Raw genomic sequence first — 20,407 nt, 5'->3', positions numbered from 1 at the left:
CTGGGCCGGGCCCCGGACGCTCGCAGCCTGGGGGCGGAGCCAGAGGGAGGCGTGGCTGAGGAAGGGGGTGGAGCCAAGACTAGGCGGAGAGCGCGCGCTTGGGGTTAACCACTGCCAGAGGCGGCGCTTGGGTCAGCCACTCAGAGAGCTGGTGATCCCGTTAGTTCCACGGGTAGGAGGGCGGGAAAACCCGAGCTCCCGCTCCGCCTCAGAGCAGAGGGCGGGGAGACTTTCCTTAGGATTAGTGTGGGCGAGGCTGCAGCGGGTCTTTGCGGGGGATTTCTGGGCATTTTGGGCATCCGTCTCTTCGGATAATCTCTTTTAGCTGGGCCACGCTCAGTTGTCACGGGACAAGACTGATCTAATTACCAGCTTGAAAGATCAGTTGAAAGCATTTCTCTCCTTGGAGAAAGCAATAAGAAAGGCTCTCTTTTAGTTAGGAACAAAAAGTGAAAATAGATTTCATATTTGAAGGAAGAGGTGGATTCAGTCCCCTTTAGCTGTCGGGGCGGGGGGAAGAGGACGAGTGCTCTTTCTCGAAAAAGACTGGAATGAGTCAGTGTGAGGAGGCAGGTAGCACATGTTCCTTCAGCTTGGGTGATGAATGAAAAGTGGAGACAGTCTTCGGTTTGGGGCGAGATGAGTCAAATGCCCCAAGTTGTTCCTAGTTTAAAGGGAATTCCATAAGATACTCTTAGATACATGGAATAGGCGGATAGTTCCCTGCAGTTTGGATGAAAGGGAAGGCGGTGCCTCTCCGTTCCGGAGAGAAGAGGAATATAAACCTTCTTTCCAACCTGGAAAGAGCTGGGATCGGTCCCGGCCTGGAGGTTTCTGGGTACGTTGAGGGCAGCGTTGTCCATCCAGGCTTTCTGGGAGTGCTCACTGCGCGTGCGCAGCTCTGGTCCGGGAGTGGGCCGGTTGGGGGGTCCCAGGTTTGGGAGATCGTGTTCGGAGGCAGCAGCGCACTGCCCCCTGCGGTTTTCACTGCGTGGCGCCGGGACCCGCGGCCTGGGCACCAGGGGCCGATGGTCTGCAGCTGGGCAGCATTCTGCGGAGTAGCCGCGCTGTCTCTGCTCCCCGAGACCCCTGTACTTCCCGCTGCCCCCCCACTCCCCCGCCGGGATGCGGTGGCTGAATCCGGGTGTGAGGCGGTATAAGGGAGCATACTCAAAGGAGTGGGTTTCAGGACTCGGGGAAAGGAGGGCTACGCTGGGGAATTTCCGGAGATGAGACTAACCTAGAAGAGATGGAGGAGGGGGTCCCAACAAGAGTCCTGGGCAGGGTCTCGGGGTCCGAACCTGGCCTGGGGGGTGTCGGAGCCCGGATTGGGGGGAGTGAGCCCCACGTGCCTGTGACGCGGGGGCGCCGGGTAGGCGGCGGCGGCGGCAGCGACGCGGGGCCGGCGGCCGTACAGTGCCGAGAGGGTGGCGAAGCAGGCTGCAGGATGCTGCGCGCCGCACTGCTTCTGCTGCTCTGGCTGCCCCTGGCGGGGGCGGGGGACACCGACGAACCCACCCAGGAGTCGGTGCCGTTGGGTGAGCCTCCTCCGGGCTTGGCGCTCTTCCGCTGGCAGTGGCACGAGGTGGAGGCGCCCTACCTGGTGGCTCTGTGGATCCTGGTGGCCAGCCTGGCCAAAATCGGTGAGTGTGTATGTGTGTGTTCGCGCGCCCGCGCCCAGGCCGGCGGCCCGCAGCGGACCCGCCTCCAAACCCCTGGGTCTCCAGATCCAGTCCTCCGTCTTGCCCTGTGCCGGGGACTTAGGCTCGAATTCCACACATCTCGGTTCTCACCCAATTCCTGCGCCTCTTGTGGGTCTCCCTCCTCCCCTTCTAGGTTGGTAGTTCCGAGGATTTGCCTTTCTAAAGGGCTGCCTGTCGCTGCTCTCTTTAGCTCCATCTTTGGACTGTTTCCCCAGTTTTTCCTAACCCCTTGTAGTTAGTCCTCATCAGTAACCATCAGTAAGGCCTCTCCTCCAGACATTCAACCTCTCAGAAACCTGTCAGTAATGAGGACTCACGGGGACACTGAAAAGATGATATTCTCCTGGGAGCCCAGGCATTCTGGTTCCGAGAAATTATCCTTCCCTGGCCAAGAGTCTGAGATCTAATATCTCCTGAGATACTAACCCATCACCTTTCCTGCAGTTTATCTCTCTACCCACTTAAAGATGTTGCCACCTTCTTGCACATAAGTGTGATCCTACCCTCCAATTCACCTTCTTCCCTACATGATTTAAGAAACTTACATTTTGGGGGGAGGGGGTCATTACTGTGTTCTGACTGCCCTGGGCGCTTTCTTGGATTCAACCTCTTTCAGGCCTCACATTGAAGATTGTGCTCACACATTCTCCCATTAGAGATGCTTTTCCTTGCCTCTCCCCCCCCTCCTTTCTGACAGCCAGTATCCCTCCTCTGAAGGAGACCCTCCTCCTTTCTCTCTGTTGTTCAGGCTCTGCTGTGGGGGTGACTTAATTATAGCTGAGTGTTGCTACTCACTCTCTGTCTATGCTGGCACAGCTTGTACTCCAGTCTCACCAATGAAGCCTTCATGTAGGAAATCTCACAGCCTAGAGTTTGCCCACTTCTCCTCCTGGGATATTGCTAGGGTACAGAGTATAATGGAGCAGGGCTAGAACTCTCCACTCCGCCTTGGCAGCCTGGAATTAATAATGGAAAATGGAACTCTAAATATCCTCAGGGAACCTGATTCTGCCAAAGAACTGACTTTTTGATAGGTCCTGGACATGCAGGGCTCAGGTTGATACGTCCTGAGGGGAGGAGAAGGGAACCAAGGATGGGGCTGAAGATAAGAAGAGCTTTGTCTGAACTCACCCAAGAGGCCCAGCACGGCAGAGGAGGAAGAAACTTCAGGTTGGGTTTGCTGAGATGCCCATGGATTGTGGAAGAGTTCCTGTCATACTTAAGGTTTACAGCACCAAAGTCACCGATAGCTAGTGCCGTTTCTAGATAGTTATCTAGTTGGATAACACTTCCTAGAGAGGAAGGAGAGGTCATCCTCTCCAGCCAAAAAAGACCCTCAGAGAGGAAGGGAAAGTTACGCAGAGTATTCTGGAACACTTTGCAGTTTCATAGCTAGAATGCCCTCCCTCCTTTCATTCAACACATACTGATGTAGAGTTCACTGTGTACTAGGTAGGCTCAGGTTTTTGGGTACAGTTCCCAAAGAGCATTGCTTTGGCCCAGAGGCTCAGGTTAATAAGGACCCTTCCTCTAGCAGTGTCTGGGAGACTGTATGGGGCATGGTCTGAGAGCCCAAGAAAGAACCATTTTAGGGACCAAGGTAGGAGAATCAATAATGTTGGCAATCCTTTTCTTACACCCTCTCCTTTTCCTAGAGACAGATATGTTACTTTTCTCCAGAGTCAAATTAATTAGTATTGGTTGGGAGCCTACTATGTATCTGACACTATACGAAGCACATTTGTGCATTTCATGTATTTTATCTTTCTGATGGATATTTTCTTATGCTAAAGAGAAGAAACTGAAGTTTAAGTAAATCAAATAGCTTGCCTGACGGGCTGGAGACATGGATGGGTCAGTGACTAGGAGCACCTTTTATAGAGGACCCAGGTTCAGTTCCCAGGACCCACATGGCAGCTCACAGCTTGTCTGTAACTCAGTTTCCAGAGCGTCAGACTCCCGTTTGTGGCCTCTGTGGACTCCTGCACTCGCATGGAAGACACATACACATAAAAATCGTAAATAAATCTTTTAAAAACTTGCCCGAGGGCTGGAGAGATGGCTCAGTGGTTAAGAACATTGCCTGTTCTTCCAAAGGTCCTGAGTTCAATTCCCGGCACCCAACATGGTGGCTCACAAACCACCCAAGATGAGATCTAGTGCCCTCTTCCGGCCTGCAGGCATATAGAACACTGTATATATTATAAATAAATCTTTAAAAAAATGATGAGGTCAGAAGACATTTGAGATCTGACTGTTATATACAAAGCTATCTGTCTATCTAGACAGACAGACCATATAACCCTAGCTAATTTGGGTGATCTACCCACCTCTGCTTCCTGAGTGCTTGGATTAATGGCATGTGCCACTGTATCCAACTACACAAAACATTTTAAACTGAGTCAATATAATAAAATATGCACCATTGGGTTGGGAGGCCTACAGTGCTTCTAAAAGAAGCTATGTGTGCATGTGTATACATGTGTATGTATTATAATACTATATTAACATAGACCAGGTTATATTAATAGCAAACGTTTATTGAGTGCTTACTATAAATCAGTATGCTAAGTGCTTGTTTTTAAAAGGGAAGTGAGAAAAAGTCTTGCTACATAGCCCAGGCTAGCCTTGAATTGAATTCACTATATAAACCAGGTTGAATGGTTGGAAAGATGGCCCAGCAGTTTAAAAAAAAGCATTGGCTGCTTTTGCAGAAGACTCCAGCTTGGTTCCCAGCACACACATGGTAGCTCACAACTGCCTGCAATAACCCTTCTAGGTTATAGACACCTTCTAGACACCCTCTACTGGCTCCTGAGACACCAGGCAATACATGATGCACTTACATACATGCAAGCTAATACTCATTCACATAAAAATGAAAATAAATGAATTTATAAAAAAAAAAAACACTCCAAACCAGGTTTGCATTGAGTCACAGCAGTCCTCGTACCTCAGCCTTCCGAGTACCAGGTTGACAGGTGCATGCTCCTGTACTTGGTTGTCTGCTCCACAATCAGTTACCGGAGATTGCATCTAGAACCTCATAACTGGTAGGCTATGCTTTGCTATCTGGTGTCTATAACTGAGCTATGTCCTGACTTTATCTTGAGACAAACTTACTAAATCGATCATTGGTCTGCCCTACCAGGTCCAGCTCTAAATGCTTATAAGTAGGTTGTTTTATTTACTCTTCATAACCAACGTATACAATAATTATTGCTTTTATTTCCATTTTGCTGGTGAGAAAATTGAGAGTCAAAGGATGAGTAAATGGAGGACCTCGTCTTCAAACCCAAGCAGCTAAACTTTAGAGCCCCTGATTTTCTTTTCCTCCAGCATTATTATGCATGATATAGAGAGACCGCTTAGCATTTGCTTAACCTCAGATGATTGCGGCGGATAAAGGAGGTCAGAGAAAAATGTGGTCAGTCCCTGAGGATGGCAGCACAGAGGAGGGGGCATTTTCAGAAAGGTTGTGGGGTGGGAGGAGGCAAGCCAGAGCCTTGCAGCTGTGGAGAGTTTATAGCCGTGGAGTTTGGGGAGTCTGGAGAGTCTGTATTTCTTTCTTCTTCCATTGGTCCTAGAGCCAGGGATTCTAACTGGTAAGACAGGACTGTAGGCCAGGGTGTGGGAGGCTAGTGCGTGGCTCCCTACCGATTGTCTTCTTCTTGCATTCCAGTGTTTCACCTGTCTCGGAAGGTAACATCTCTGGTCCCTGAGAGCTGCCTGCTGATTTTGCTGGGCCTGGTGCTGGGAGGCATTGTCTTAGCTGTGGCCAAGAAGGCTGAGTACCAGCTGGAGCCAGGCACCTTCTTCCTTTTCCTGCTCCCTCCTATTGTGCTAGACTCAGGCTATTTCATGCCGAGCCGCCTGTTTTTTGACAACTTGGGTGCCATCCTCACCTATGCTGTGGTGGGCACACTCTGGAATGCCTTCACAACAGGTGTTGCCCTTTGGGGCCTTCAGCAGGCTGGACTTGTAGGTGAGTAATCGTAGGGCCTGGGCTGTTAAAAACAAACAAACAAACAAACAAACAAAAAACCTTGCTGGCTCCCTTCTCCAGCTCTGAAGGTCAGATGCTGGCGAGTCCTCTGGGGGCTTGGTTGTAGGTCCATCCGTCCACCTGGAGTTCACGGCAGTGCTCCAGTCCTAATTTTGGTCTCTGCCAGTTGGATCTGCGCCTGTGCAGCGTGACAGCTGAGCAGGGGCCTGCTTCCCAGCTGTGTGTGGGCTGCTGCAGCACCGGAGCCGGCAGGAGCACTCCCTTACTGCCTGCCCTCTGTCGCCGCACTGCCACTTGCCAGCCCTGCTTCCTTGAGCTCGTCATTCCTACAAGGATTTACAATTCTGGATACGCCCAAGCTATGCCAGGTGGTTTCTAGTTTTTATTTTTAATAAATACACATTTTACATCCACAAAATGCTAACTGCTGTACTAGGCAGTCTTTCCTGTTGTCTTCAGGAATGAAGACTCTGGTGAGGTAAAACTCACCTCACTTTTTAAAAAAGATCTATTTATCTTATTTGAATTGGTTTTTGCCTGCATATCTATGTGTGTATGAGGGTGTCAGATCCCCTGGAACTGAAGTTATGGACAGTTGGGAATCCATGTGGATGCTAGGAAATGAACCAGGGTCCCCCAGAAGGGCAGCCAGTGCTCCTCACCACTAAGCTTTTCTCCAGTCCCTAATTGACCTCATCTAATGGAAGGGGCAGTAGAGCTCCTTGGGTTCATTTGGTACCAGGACCTGTACTTAGCCTCCATTTTATCGAGGCTCTGTATTTAGGCCCTCTCCTAACCTCTTCTTCATTTCCTGGTTCAACAAGAAATCCACCCAATCCCGATACTGAACATTCAGACTTCTTGTAAGGTGAAAAGGAGAAGCTTGCAGTTCCCAGCTGGGGACTCCAGTCTTCTTTTCTTAATAAAAAGTGAAACTGTTTGGGGCAGGAAGGAAAGGGAGAACCTCAGATTCTAATCATAATAATAATTCTAATAATAGATGGTACTGGCTCCTTACCATCTATTAGGTACTCGCTAAATAAAGGATGTTTTGAGGTTGATATTATTTCCATTTTGTGTATTGGGACACTGAGGCTCACAGGGCATATTCAGGTCCCACCTCTGGCGCTCTCCATACTGTGTTCAGACCTTCCTTTCCTGCTGAGAATTGTGTAGACGCTGCATCCGTTTGGCTGAGAACCACAGGTGTGGGAGAAACCGTTTCCTGTTCTCCTGGGTAATAAAGCCGATCGGCAGCCAATTCTGCTTGCTGGCAACTACTTTTACTGTTGCTGTGGTTTTTATTACCAGCACCACCTGAGTGGTTTTGCAGCCATCTTGTGAGTTAGGCAGATGAGGAGGCATGGCTAAGAGAGATCATGTCATGGCGGCAAGAGCCCGCATCCCAACAGCTGGTGATGGCAAAGCCAGGTCTTAGGCACAGGCAGCTCAAGCCTCCAGGCTACAGCCAGCAGTCTCCTCCCTTTCCAAATTCCCTTTGGGTTTATTTCTTCCCAGCAGGGAAGCTTGTGGACTGGTCACAAAGAGCCCTGATGGAGGCGGAGCCATCTCCACCAGTCAGTGCTGTCTTCTGTCTCACCCCGCTAGCCCCTAGGGTCCAGGCTGGCCTGCTGGACTTCTTGCTGTTTGGAAGCCTCATCTCGGCAGTGGATCCTGTGGCTGTGCTGGCTGTCTTTGAGGAGGTGCACGTCAACGAGACTCTCTTTATCATCGTCTTTGGCGAGTCCCTGCTCAATGATGCAGTCACCGTGGTAAGGATGTGTAGCGGACTGCCAACCCCTGACCCTAGACTGTCCTGCTCTGCCAGTTGGATATCTGACTGGCCTTAGAGCCTTAGACCTTCCCCCATGGCTCCCCTGGGGAGGAGATCGGGTCTGAGCTTTCTCCTTTTCCAGCCCACTTGCCCTCTGCGGCCTCCTCCTACATCCTGACTCTCCTCTTGTCACTCAGGTGCTGTACAAGGTCTGCAACTCCTTTGTGGAGATGGGCTCTGCCAATGTGCAGGCCACTGACTACCTAAAGGGAGTCGGTCAGTATTTCCCCGAACCTGGCCAGCATTCAGTGTCTGCCTTTCCTGGGATATTGTCCCAGCATCGGGACAGAGGGGGCTATTCTGATTGCCTCATTTCTTGCTCTCCTCCAGAGAGGAATGGGGTCTGGGAGGAGCTTGCCCTGGGATCCTAGTCTGGGATCCTGAGCCCCAGGGAGTGTGGTGGGTGTCTGCCTCTACTTTTTACTAGGCAGCATTCCTGTCAGCCCAGCTTGGGGAGGGTCTGGGTCAGGGGTCATGCTGACAGCTCACTCCTCCCCCAGCCTCCCTGTTTGTGGTCAGTCTGGGCGGGGCAGCCGTGGGCTTAGTCTTTGCCTTCCTCCTGGCCCTGACCACACGCTTCACCAAGCGGGTCCGCATCATCGAGCCGTTGCTGGTCTTCCTCCTCGCCTACGCAGCCTACCTCACTGCTGAAATGGCCTCCTTGTCTGCCATTCTTGCGTGAGTTCTGTGGGTACCACAGGCAGACAACTGGGAAAGGGCCCTGGAAATAGCATATTTTACATGGCCGGAAGCAAGATCTTAAGGAATCTGTAGGCGGCACTGAGCCCTTGTGATAGTGGAGAAGCTCTCCTCAGAGGAGTCTAAACCTCAGGTCATCCTCTTGAAGAACTGTCTGGGCACCTGAACGCTCTCACTTCCTCTATCTGAAGCGCAGGCTAAGCTGACAGTATACTTCAAGACCTGAAACCCCTGGTTGCTATGGGTATAACACCCTAAAGGATGCCTCAGAGGGCTTGCTACTGGGAGCAAGAGGCACTAAGTGGGGAGCCTGGAGCTCTGTGTCCATCCCAGGACTGCCACTGATTAGCAATCTTCATGCATCCCTGAGCTTTGGCTTGGACAGTCTGACACACTATGATGGGCAGCAACCCGGCCTGTAGCATGCGTGCGCCTGAGAGGGACAGCCTCTGGGACCCTTCCTCACTTGCAGTTTTGTCTCTCTCCCAGGGTGACCATGTGTGGCCTGGGATGTAAGAAATACGTGGAAGCCAACATCTCCCATAAGTCACGCACAGCTGTCAAATACACCATGAAAACCCTTGCTAGCTGTGCCGAAACAGTCATCTTCATGCTACTTGGCATCTCAGCCGTGGACTCTTCCAAATGGGCCTGGGACTCTGGGCTGGTGCTGGGCACCCTCTTCTTCATCCTGTTCTTCCGAGCCCTCGGTATTGCTGACACCCTTTGATTCCCTGCTCTTTCCCCTGTCCCTTTCTTTCTCCTCTCACCCCACTACTCGTCCCTCAGTCTAAGTCCACATCCTTGTTAATTCCTAAGCTCCTCTCAGTGCTCGCCTGTCCCAACCCCTGCCAGACCTTAGACCAGATGCTTGGTGCCATCCATTCCCAGTGTCCTCCACTGCCAACTCCTTGCTCCTGCTGGCCTCCCTCCTGCTGTAGGCGTAGTCCTGCAGACATGGGTACTGAATCAGTTCCGGCTGGTCCCTCTGGACAAGATTGACCAGGTGGTGATGTCCTATGGGGGCCTTCGGGGGGCTGTGGCCTTTGCTCTCGTCATCCTACTGGACAGGACCAAGGTCCCTGCCAAGGACTACTTTGTGGCTACCACCATTGTGGTGGTTTTCTTCACAGTCATCGTGCAGGTGGGAGTGCCCAGGAGGCTAGGTGGGGAGAGGTTCAGCAGGCCCTGGGAGAGTCTTGAAACACTTTGGGACAGGGGCTTTCCTTTCCATGGCGGGGAGGCAGGGACCTGACTTCTCAGGAATCGGGGAGACGCAGAGCTGAGGCCTAATTATAGGGAGAAAAGCTGCAGGGAACTGAGTAGGGCAGGGCTCACCTCCTGCCTGTTTGTAGGGGTTGACCATCAAGCCACTGGTCAAGTGGCTGAGGGTGAAGAGGCGTGATCATCACAAACCCACCTTGAACCAGGAGCTACATGAGCACGTGGGTACCAGACCCCCATCCCTCTACCTGTCCCCCTCTCGCTTCTCCTATGTTGACAGAGTCCTGATCCAGTCCCCCTGCCCACCCCCATTCTAGACTTTTGACCACATTCTGGCTGCAGTGGAGGACGTTGTGGGGCACCATGGCTACCACTACTGGAGGGACAGGTGAGGGAGCTGCCCCGAGGCTCCTTCAGCAGCAGTAGGCCCTACCAGCCAGGGCAGCATGGGGGATATGCCACCCTTCTGAGAAGGGACACAGCCAGGTTCAGGCTGGGTGACCTTGCCTGAAGCCCTTCAGTGGCACCCCAGTGTTCTCAGGATAAGACAGAGTTCCCCAGGGTGGCCTTGCCAGACCCTCATGGTCCAGCACTTGCCAGATTCCTGCCCCGTTACGCACTGTTCTGTTTTTGATGGTCTGCCTGATGATTGCACAGGCTCTATTTAGAGCCTCAGAGCCCACCATGTGGTCCAAGCCTGGCCACGGAGACCATCGTATGTGTTCTGTCTCCTAGAACACTGCTTCACCTTCCTCTTGCTTAGATTTGAATCACCCTTCAGATCTAACCACAGACCTTAGCGATCCCTGGTCCCTCTGGCAAGGACAAATCCCCATTATCCTTGGTAGTTTTTGTCATGGTTATAATTTTTACAGCTATTTGAAATAACTTTAACTAATATCAGACTCTCTCCTAAAATTGTAAAGGCTCTAAGAGCTTTGGGATTCTCCTTGGCTGAGACTCACACCAAGAAAGCCAGGTCAGCGCTGGCCGTGTCCCTGCCCTGTCTGAGGAAGGGCCAGCCAGCCACACCTGGAGAATGGTACTCAGGGCTGGGCCTGGCATCCTCTGTAGGTGGGAACAATTTGACAAGAAGTATCTGAGTCAGCTGTTGATGCGGCGCTCAGCCTATCGTATCAGAGACCAGATCTGGGACGTGTACTACAGACTCAACATCCGAGACGCCATCAGTTTTGTGGACCAGGTGGGCCAGCAGTTACCAGGTAGGCCGGCGGGGATAGACAGATGGTCAGCAGAGCAGGGCAGTCAGGGATGACAGGCAGGCAGGCTTGTTAGCAGGGGCCAGAGAGTTGACATTCCCAGCTGGCTCCAGGGTGCTGTGAGGTCCCAGCTGCTGGAGTCAGCCTGGTGATGACAAGAGTCTGGCAGGCAGTAGAGAAAGGTGGGGAAGGCTGGACTCTAGAGTCAGCACACAGTTCAACTGTTATCGCATAGGGGCCAATGCTTAGATACGTTACTTACATTGCCTGAGCTTCAGTTTCCTCAATGAGAAGAAAGCAGCAACAAGAATAGGACTACCTAGGTTGGTTTAAGAATTTCAGTATGTGCAGTGTTTCAGTATGTGGTAAAACAAAGAACAAAATAATGCCTGGGGGTGTAGCTCGGTGGTTCAGCACTTCTATAGCGTTTGAGAACCCGGGTAACCACCAGCTCAAACCAAAATAGAGTGTTCAAAATAATTGTTCACACGCTGTTCTCTTTATTTCCCTCTGTCTGGCCACCTTCATCTGATCCTTGTCTGACCTCTGTCTTGACTCCCACAGGGAGGCCACGTCTTGTCCTCCACAGGACTCGGTCTACCCTCTATGCCTAGCAGAAATTCTGTGGCAGAGACCTCTGTCACCAACCTGTTGTGAGTCCATGAGGGCCCTTCCCCTTCTTCAAGCACCTTTGCCTCTGCCCCTCCCCGCCCCTGTGCTGTCCACCCCCCAGCATCCATGTCCCTGCCTCCTGCAGGAGGGAGAGTGGAAGCGGGGCGTGCCTGGATCTGCAGGTGATTGACACGGTCCGCAGTGGCCGAGACCGGGAGGATGCCGTGATGCACCATCTGCTCTGCGGAGGCCTCTACAAACCGCGACGCAGGGTGAGAGCTTGCTGGACGGGCCAGGCCCGAGTGTGCTGGGGAGTGGGTGCAGAGGCCCATACCGGACACTGAAGAGGCACTTGGTACCAGCTTATGCCCAGTTGAAAGCTGTGAATTTCGTCCTTTGCTCTTGTTGATTTGGGGGGGGGGGGGGGAACGTGCTGCACTGTCCTTTAGATTAGAAGGCATGAATTGAGAGCTGAATCAGTTGGAACTGTAGCAGGAAGCTTCTAAGCTGGGTGTGGAGAAGGAGAGGAGCACAAAGGACATGGACATTGTCCCGGAAGGGAGAGGAAGAGATAGAGGGGATGGGAGCTGTGAGAAGCAGGTCAGGATGGAAGCAGGGCCCTGAGAAGGGCTCTGGAACCAGTTTACAAGGGGAGAGGTGGATTAGCCCTGGGCAAACTAGGTAGCTTTGAAGCTGTGGGTCTGGAAGGGCCCTTTGCCACCCAGGAGGGGATCTTCTGTAACCCCACAAGGGGGCAGCAGGCCATTATCCTGGGCCTTCTGAAAAGCGCATCTATTCAGACAGTACTACAGCAAGGCTTTGAGAACACTGAGATGGAATGGGCTTATTACTCTACATGCAGCCCTCTATAACTTCAAGTTCTGCAGAACACGCTTCAAAGGCTCCCAGGCAGCTTTCCTGACACAGGCACTCTTGCTCCAGAGCCCTCGTCTGCCCCTGCTGTGTCTCTGGTCACGAGAAGCCCCTCCTCCCCACCCCAGGGAGGAGCTGCTAGGTGGCTGTCTAGGGCAAGTTATAGGGGCTCACTATCTTTCCCTGTTCTAGTCTTGCTATTAATGCTGCCCGGGATCCCTGGGTTGGCTCACCAACTTAGGGCTTCATACTGTCTCCCCACTCTGCCAAACCCTCATGTCTTCCTCAGTTCATGACTGTCAAACCCACCTCATCCAACTCTTGATTTCATTTTAGTGTTTTTCTTTTGCAAAATTGCAGTGGAGAGAATGCAATGACTCTCACTTATCTCTTACCCAACTCTAATAATTATCTGTTCACTATTAAGCCTTTATGGTCTATAACCCACCCCACCTGGCCCACACTTTATCTTACAGCAGACTCCAGGCATCATGTCACCTCATTTGTAAATACCTCAGTAAATGACATGAGCTCTTTGTTTACCTTATTTTGTTTTTAAGTTTTGGCTTCTTTGAGACATAGTCTTACTAGTTGCCCTAGGACTGGCTTCAAACTGGGAATCTTGCCTCAACCCAAAGTACTCTGATTACAAGTGTGAACCACCACCCCAACTGGCAAGAACTTTAAAAACTAAGGTTAGGCTAAGGAGATAGGACTTCTTTGAAGCCCTGGGTTTGATTCCCCAGCATTGCAAAAATCAAGTCAAATTAAATCATAGTACTGTTATTATAATAATTCCTTCCAAATGCCCAGTAAGTGTTTGATAAATACCTGTTTTTTCCTAGCTGGTTTACATAACTCAAGTTCCAAAATAAATTCACAAATTATATCTGGGAAATATGACCTCTGTTAAGAAAAACTGTAATAGGCCGGGCAGTGGTGGCACAAACCTTTAAACCCAGCACTTGGAAGGCAGAGGCAGGCAGATCTCTGTGAGTTAGAGGTCAGCCTGGGTTACAGAGCAAGTTCCAGGACAGGCCCCAAAGCTACACAGAGAAACCCTTTTTCGAAAACTGCCCCCACCCAAGAAAAAAGAAAAGCTATAATAGTCTCTTCTTCTTTCTCCCCTTGTTATTTATAGAAGAAACCAGATGATTTATATTGGAGAATTTGCCACCTTTCTTGATTTTGTTTACTATGTCCCATAGTTATTTAGCACGTTACCTCATTTCTTCTGGTTATTGAACCTGGAAGCTGATCAGATTCAGGGCTTCCGGCTATGCTCTATACTTCTCATTGTGTTACATCATGTTGGGGTGTGTGTGTGCATGCATCTCCCCGGTGGGTTTGATTGAGCGTTTGTACAGTCAATTTAAAAAGAACTAGAGTAAGTTTGTGCTTGTTTGCTAGATGTCGTCTTGTTCGATTTGGCCGTCATTCTTCATTTGGATCCCATGTCTACCACCAAATGTCTCTTTCTCAGACCCATATCATCTGAAAGCTTGCTAAGCCTGTTAATTTTATATTCATCTAAATCACCATAAATATTGAACATGATAGAGCTGAGGACAGAGCCCTGTGGCATGCTACTAAAGACTTTCCTCCAGACTGACACGGACGGAGCATTTTGGGGTATGGTTATTGGTTATTCAACTAGTTCTGAATCCACTCTGTTGCACTATGACATAGTCCCTGATTCCTTATGTTCTCTCCAGAAATAGAATTAGAGATAGTATGTAGTTAATTAAGATTATAGCTTAACAGAGATATAGGGCCTGGAGAGAAAGATTTGGAAGCATACACAACAGAGATCTCGTCATTTTAACTGTCCTGGGATTCCCTGAGAAGCTTGATGGAGTATTCTTGGCTTCACCTCCTAGAGATTTAGATCCTGTAGTGTGGAGTGGGACTAAGAATCTGTGTTTTTAATAAGCCCCCTGGTGATTCAAATGCAGCTGGTCTGCTGCCTGCTGTTTTGAAGCTGCAGCTCATGTCACCGGGTTAGTTGAAGTGGAGAGAATGTGTAAGTTCTCTGGGGAGAGTGTTTAGAGAAAGAGAGCAGAGCCAAGAATAATACCGAGGAATGTACATGGGAGAAAGGAATGGGAGCCTGCAAAGGAGAGAAAGCAAACCTTGGAGAAGAATAGCAGAGAGTGTCTCTGCCTGGGAGAAGAAGAGCTAGCCACCATACAGAGGTCGGGCTGGTCCCTAGGCAGAGGCTTCAGGACTGGTGACCAGGGAGAAGGTAGCACTGCGACCTTATGGAACAACTGGAATAGCACTTTTGGTATTTAAGGAAACACTAGACAGGAAGGAAAGTGTCCCAATCAATTTATAAGCACTTGGCCTAAAAAGGCAGAGAGCAGAGGTGATGAAAGAACTTTAAAAACAAACAAAAACAAGGGCAGGAGCTGTCTGAAAGCAGAGGTCAAGTGGCTAATGGTAAGAAACGTAAAGATGCAGGAGAAATAGGAGGGAGCTGAAATAGGAGAAATAGGAGAAATAGGAGGCAGGAAGCTGAGCCAAACCGAGGCAGGGCCACTTTGTCCCAGAGGTGGGGTGGCATTTCCAGGTGCTTAGGTGAAGAAGAAAGGCAGATGGGAGACTTCAAGGAGCTCGCAGAAGTGCTTCAGAGAAACAGAAATTATGAGGAATAAGAAAGGAACCAAGCCAGGCAGCGGTGGTGCAGGCCTTTAATCCCAGCACTCAGGAGGCAGAGGCAGGCTGATCTCTGTGACTTCTGGGACAATTTGGTTTACAGAGCGAGTTCTAGGACAGTCAGGGCTACATAGTGAAGTCCTGCCTTGGTGAGAAAAAAAGAAAAGAAAAGAAAAGAACCAGATAGAATATGAGGCACGATGAAGTGACCAGGGGAGCCCTCAACAGTCCTCTGGTGATTACCTCCCACTAGGGAGGAAAAGGTTGCTCAGCTCCCAAAAGCAGAAATAGGCAGGCTGGGTGAGTGTGCAGGGGACTCAGTCTTTAAGAGAAAGAGTTAAAAGACAAAGATAAAGGGTTGGCCCTAAATTATGCGCACTTGCTGGGACCAAAATCAGGAGGATTCCGTGGTCTGGACGTGTGAGCCACAGAGGGATAAATGGATTTGCAAAGGATGTGGCTCTGCTGTTTTATAGCAGCCCCGAGGGAACAAAGTACAGGATCTCTGCTTCTTATCACCTCACATTAGAGAGGGCAGAGGGAAGGGCAGCAGAGGATAAGGAAAACCAGGTTTGGAGGAATAACTTGTGGGGGAAAAGTAACTTTTCCTTGGTGAACTGCCTACAGAGTCTCAGGCTGCAATCCTTTTGTATGTTTTAATTTTATTTTTTAATCCATGGCTAATTCTGGGAAAGCTGGGCTGGCAGGACCTCTGATGAACGTGTTGGGGTTGTGGCCTGGGGTTCCTGTGGGAGGCCAGGGCACCCAGCCTCATGGGAGGGTGGGCTGTCATTGCCAGTACAAAGCTAGCTGCGGCCGCCACTTCATCTCCGAGGATGCGCAGGAGCGACAAGACAAGGAGGTCTTCCAGCAGAACATGAAGCGACGGCTCGAGTCCTTCAAGTCCACCAAGCATAACATCTGTCTCACCAAGAGCAAACCTCGACCCCGCAAGACTGGCCACAAGAAGGCATGTCTTTTCTCAGGGGCACCTCCCGTGGGGCTGTAGGCGGAGAGCAAATAATCCTGAGTCCTCACTTACTGGAACTCAGCCCAGGGACACATTTTGTTTAGTCACCCTCAGGGGTTTGATGACGTAGTAGTTGGAGTTTTCTTTTAGGCCTGTCTGAGGCCTTTGAACCGTGTGTGTGTGTGTGTGTGTGTGTGTGTGTGTGTGTGTGTGTGTGTCTCCCAGACGTGAAGCAAGAAAGAGGCAGAGTTCTTAGGCATTTGAGGAGCCCTCCAGACCAGGTATCCAGAGCCCCAGCTAGGAAGTGAGTCATTCTCAGACTTCTCAGTTCCTGCCTGGCTGACCAAGCAATAGTGTGGCGTAGAACCGTTGTGATAACCACCCCCACAAAGTAGGAAGGCTTGTTCTGTTGACTTTGTCATGTTATAGGGTTTGTGGATGGGGTGGTAGAACCAAGGCCAGAGTCTTAGGTTTGCTTTCTGGTTCTCAGAAGGATGGTGTGGCTAATCCTGAAGCTACAAATGGGAAACCTCCTCGAGACCTGGGCTTTCAGGACACAGGCAAGCAGGGAGCTTCAGGGATGGAAGGGAGGAGGGGAAGAAGTCTGTCATCCAGATCCTGGAGGGAATCCTCTGGGAACACAGCACGATGAGCTGGTTCCCTCCCCCAGGGACTAGAAAGGCACACTTGAGTGTTGGGATAATTCCGATCCGTGTACCGTGTATGGCAGGATTGCTGGTTATGACCACGGACTGTTAAGAACTTGGAAAAAGTCATGGAGACTGTAGACTGGCCTGAGCCTTACAGGATAGGTGGAACCAAAGGCCTAATGTCCACCATCAAAATCTAGTTCCCCTCGAGCTAAATGTTAATGGCCCATCCAACCTTGTGGGTGCTAATGTTATCAGTTGATCAGGGGCTGACATGAGAAAGAGCTGGGAGGTATGGCCCTCATGGCTTCCTCTGAGGATTTAGCACCTTTTGATTGCCTCCTTGGGCTGTGCAATCTTCTCTGCTTTCCCCTCAAGCCCGACACTCTAGACTAGTGTCCAGGAAGGCTGAAGGAAGGTGCAGGTGCCTTCGCCAACACAGGCTTTGCCTGGGGGAGGGGGCAGGAGCTTCAGGCTGTTCGGTACCAAGAAGCAGCCACTGGGTTGGCCACCCTGACTCAGCTCTGCCCTTGTCCAGCTGCTGTGATACTAACAGTGGAGTCTGAGGAGGAGGAGGAAAGCGACAGTTCAGAGACAGAGAAAGAGGATGACGAAGGGATCATCTTCGTGGCTCGAGCCACCAGCGAGGTCCTCCAAGAAGGCAAGGCCTCAGGTAATGCCTCCCTGACGGTCTCTCTCCCTTGTACAGCCGGCTTTTCCTCTGTTGGTTCTCCTGGCCTCTGCTCCAGGAAGCGCTCTTCCTGTTTGCTGGTTTATTCACCGCCAGTATTTGCTGAGCATCTCGACTCTACCAGAAACCTTATACAGTGACCTGCCTCAAACCCTCATGATACCTAAGATGGGGAAACTGAGCTCACAGAGCCTTAGAGACTGGCGAATTGTCCAGAATCGCATGATAAAAACAGGACTTGAACTTGAGCCACCTGACCTCAAAGACCACAGTCTGAGGAACACAAAGTGATAAGCAGATCTAAAGACGAGCTCGCTTGTGAGCCAGGCTTAGCACGCCCGCCTGCACACAGAGCTCTGAGTGAGGCGGTCAGCATCATGGGAGGAACCTGAGCTCTCGAGAGAGCAGAATACATGTTTCTGCGTGTGGAGATCTCCCTCCTAATTCTAGGGTTTCTGTGGTAGTTGGCATATACAGGGGGCATTAGAGAAGTTTATTACAGAAAATTTCAAGATATGAAATGACAGAATAGTGACATAAACCCCACCTGTCCGTTTCCCAGCTTCGGTAATCACCTGTGCATAGTGCGTCTTCATTTATGTCACCTATAACCCTGGTTACTCAGGGTTCTGATGAAGAAAACCTCAAATGTCTCCTCATTTTATCAACAAATACTTCAACATGCAAGATAAGTGTCCTTCTTTAAAACACAACCACAATAACCATATATAAAATCTCATTCATAAAATATCTAGTTGGAGCCGGGCAGTGGTGACACACACTTTTAATCCCAGCACTTGGGAGGCAGAGGCAGGTGGATCTCTGTAAATTCAAGGCCAGCCTTGGTCTACGGAGCAAGTTCCAGGACAGCCAGGGCTGTTTCACAGAGAAACAAATCTAACTGGGATTCAGATGTCCTTGGTTTTTATTTTTGTTTATTTATTTTGAGTCAGGGTCTCCCAATGTAACCAAGGCTTGCTTGGCATTCCCTAGTCAGCCCAGCTGGCCTCAGATGAGTGATCTTCCTGACACTGCCTCCGAAGGCTTTGGCCTGGCGCTCCTCTGTCATTGCCACGGTCTCACTGGCCGGTCAGGATGAGGCTTAGCTGGATGTAGTTTCTGAGCTGGTGCTGATGAAGGTGATCAGAGAGACAAGGCATCCTTCCTGTTTGGTTTTCCTGAGCTGCAGTTAATTGCCATCTGTTCAGTATGTCCCCTGTGAACAACTGTTCTGAGTGCAGCCCTGTGCACAAGAGAAAGCAAAGCCGTCTGGTGCTGTCTTCCAGGAAGTGTTTATTGAGAACAGTACAGATGAGTGTAATGTGGTGACCTTGAGTGCACTTGAGGATTCCACTTCGCTGATGATGAACTCACGTGTACTCTCTCTGTGTTCCCAGGAAGCCTCGAGGTGTGTCCGAGCCCACGCATCATCCCTCCTTCCCCAACCTGTGCAGAGAAGGAGCTACCCTGGAAGAGTGGTCAGGGAGACCTGGCTGTATATGTGTCATCAGAAACAACCAAAATTGTGCCCGTGGACATGCAGAAAGGCTGGAACCAGAGCATCTCATCCCTGGAGAGCCTGGCATCCCCTCCCTGTACCCAGCCCCCTACCTTAACCCGCTTGCCTCCGCACCCACTGGGTGTGGAGGAGACCCAGGTTCCTCTTGACATGTCTTCTGACCCTCGTTCTAGCTTCGCCTTCCCCCCGAGCCTGGCCAAAGCTGGCCGTTCCCGCAGCGAGAGCAGCGCTGACATTGCCCGGCAGCAGGAGCTGCAGCCTCTCATGGGCCACAAGGACCACACTCACCTTAGCCCCGGCACTGCCAACTCCCACTGGTGCATCCAGTTCAACAGAGGAGGCCGGCTGTAGCCCCGGCCTCAGGGGGGAGCAGGATGTGGAGCCCCTGTGGGGAGTGCTCCTCAGGCAACGGGCAGAGGAGCCTGCTCAGCCTACTGTGGGGCCAGAGGAGCCTGGACTGAAGTGGCCACTGGGCCTCCTTGGGGGTCAGAAGGGTTTCCTGGTCTGGTTCTCACAGGGCCCCTTCTCACCACTCTCCCTGCTCTGAACCCTTTCCACTTCTCCTTTCAAAAACCGGCTCAGGATCCAGTCCAGAGTTCTAGGGGACAGACCTACATGCTGATGCCCCTTCCCTAGGGCGTCTTTCTGGACTTACTGTTGGCAGCTGTTCCTGCCCCCAAAACCAGGGCATCTTCCTTCTGTGGACACTGGTCTTCCCTGTCCTCCACCCCTCTCGAGCACCAGGTGAGGACCAGTGCTCCAGTAATGAGGCTTTGTGAGGGGCTGGTCCTCAGAGTGACTGGGGTAGGGTGCAGCGCAGGCCTCATCCGTGGCTCAGCCACAGAAGTAGTCAGAGTCTGCCTCTGCATCTTGCGTTAGCCCTTTCCTTTTGCTGCCAGATGTTGAGGTAATGGTGCCTCTTTTTCTAGGACTAGGCCCTGGGCCCTGGGCCAGGCTTTAGGTCAGAGCTGCTTCTTAGCCAGTCGGCTGCTCTAGGCCTGAGTCCGGAACGTCCTGAGACTTGGTTTTGAGATTTCTGAGTAGGAGACAAAGAGGCCTCTGGACTCCTATGTCGCCCCCTCAAGATTTTCCCAAAGGGAGAAGGACCCAGGTATCCTAGGGCTGCTGCACCATTACCGTAGATGCTTGGATGCCCGGCTGCAATTTGGGGACAGCTGACTGAGTAGCAGGTGGCTTTCCTGGGGTTAGCCCCTACCTTGTGTTTTGTACCTTAAGCCCAAGATACATTAAATATCTCGTAGATGGATGAGTGTCCTCGGTCCATTTGTCTCAGGCTTTCAAGGGTGGAGACAAGAAGGATCTGCCTGTTCCCAGATTTTCAGGGGTAGAGAAGAGCAGGGGAGATCTTAGAACTCTTACTCCCTCTGGTCCCCCCAAGTACTTCTCCAACATTATCTACCCCCCCTAGCAGGAGGTGTGGAGTGGTAATCTAGGGGACCACTGTATGGGTTGGGGAAGTAGATGTCTCAGAACTGGGAGCCCACGGAATGGGAAGGATCAGCATGGAGAACGCCCTGAGGACAGGGTCTAAGCTATCCGAGGGTGAAGTCTCTATGTAGTGCCACAGAGACATGGTAAGTGCCGAGGAGAGTGTAAGGACAGGTGTGAGCCAGAACAAGTGTCTCCGCATATGACAGGCAGGAAGTCCAGCTCCAGGGAGTTGGCTACCCTGAGAATTTATGAGACGAATCAAAGCAGTGTGGGTCCTGAAACCCTTAGATAACAGC

General features: G+C 51.1%; 1 protein-coding gene across 1 annotated transcript; it reads left to right on the top strand.

The window, feature by feature from the left end:
* The first annotated feature begins 1,447 nt into the window (after positions 1 to 1,447).
* On the top strand, positions 1,448 to 20,407 carry Slc9a5 (solute carrier family 9 member A5). Its single transcript, XM_038312812.1, has 16 exons — positions 1,448 to 1,643; positions 5,386 to 5,688; positions 7,318 to 7,481; positions 7,681 to 7,759; positions 8,044 to 8,221; positions 8,732 to 8,952; positions 9,184 to 9,386; positions 9,598 to 9,687; positions 9,784 to 9,854; positions 10,541 to 10,670; positions 11,251 to 11,339; positions 11,444 to 11,570; positions 15,629 to 15,799; positions 16,290 to 16,359; positions 16,988 to 17,122; positions 18,538 to 20,407. Exons 1-16 carry the CDS (start codon positions 1,448 to 1,450, stop codon positions 19,008 to 19,010), a joined length of 2,700 nt encoding a protein of 899 aa, XP_038168740.1. The 3' UTR covers positions 19,011 to 20,407.

Source organism: Arvicola amphibius, chromosome 15, assembly GCF_903992535.2.
Source record: "Arvicola amphibius chromosome 15, mArvAmp1.2, whole genome shotgun sequence".
Lineage (NCBI taxonomy): Eukaryota > Metazoa > Chordata > Mammalia > Rodentia > Cricetidae > Arvicola > Arvicola amphibius.
The sequence above is the reverse complement of the archived record's forward strand: the minus strand, read 5'-3'. Positions and strand labels throughout refer to the sequence as shown.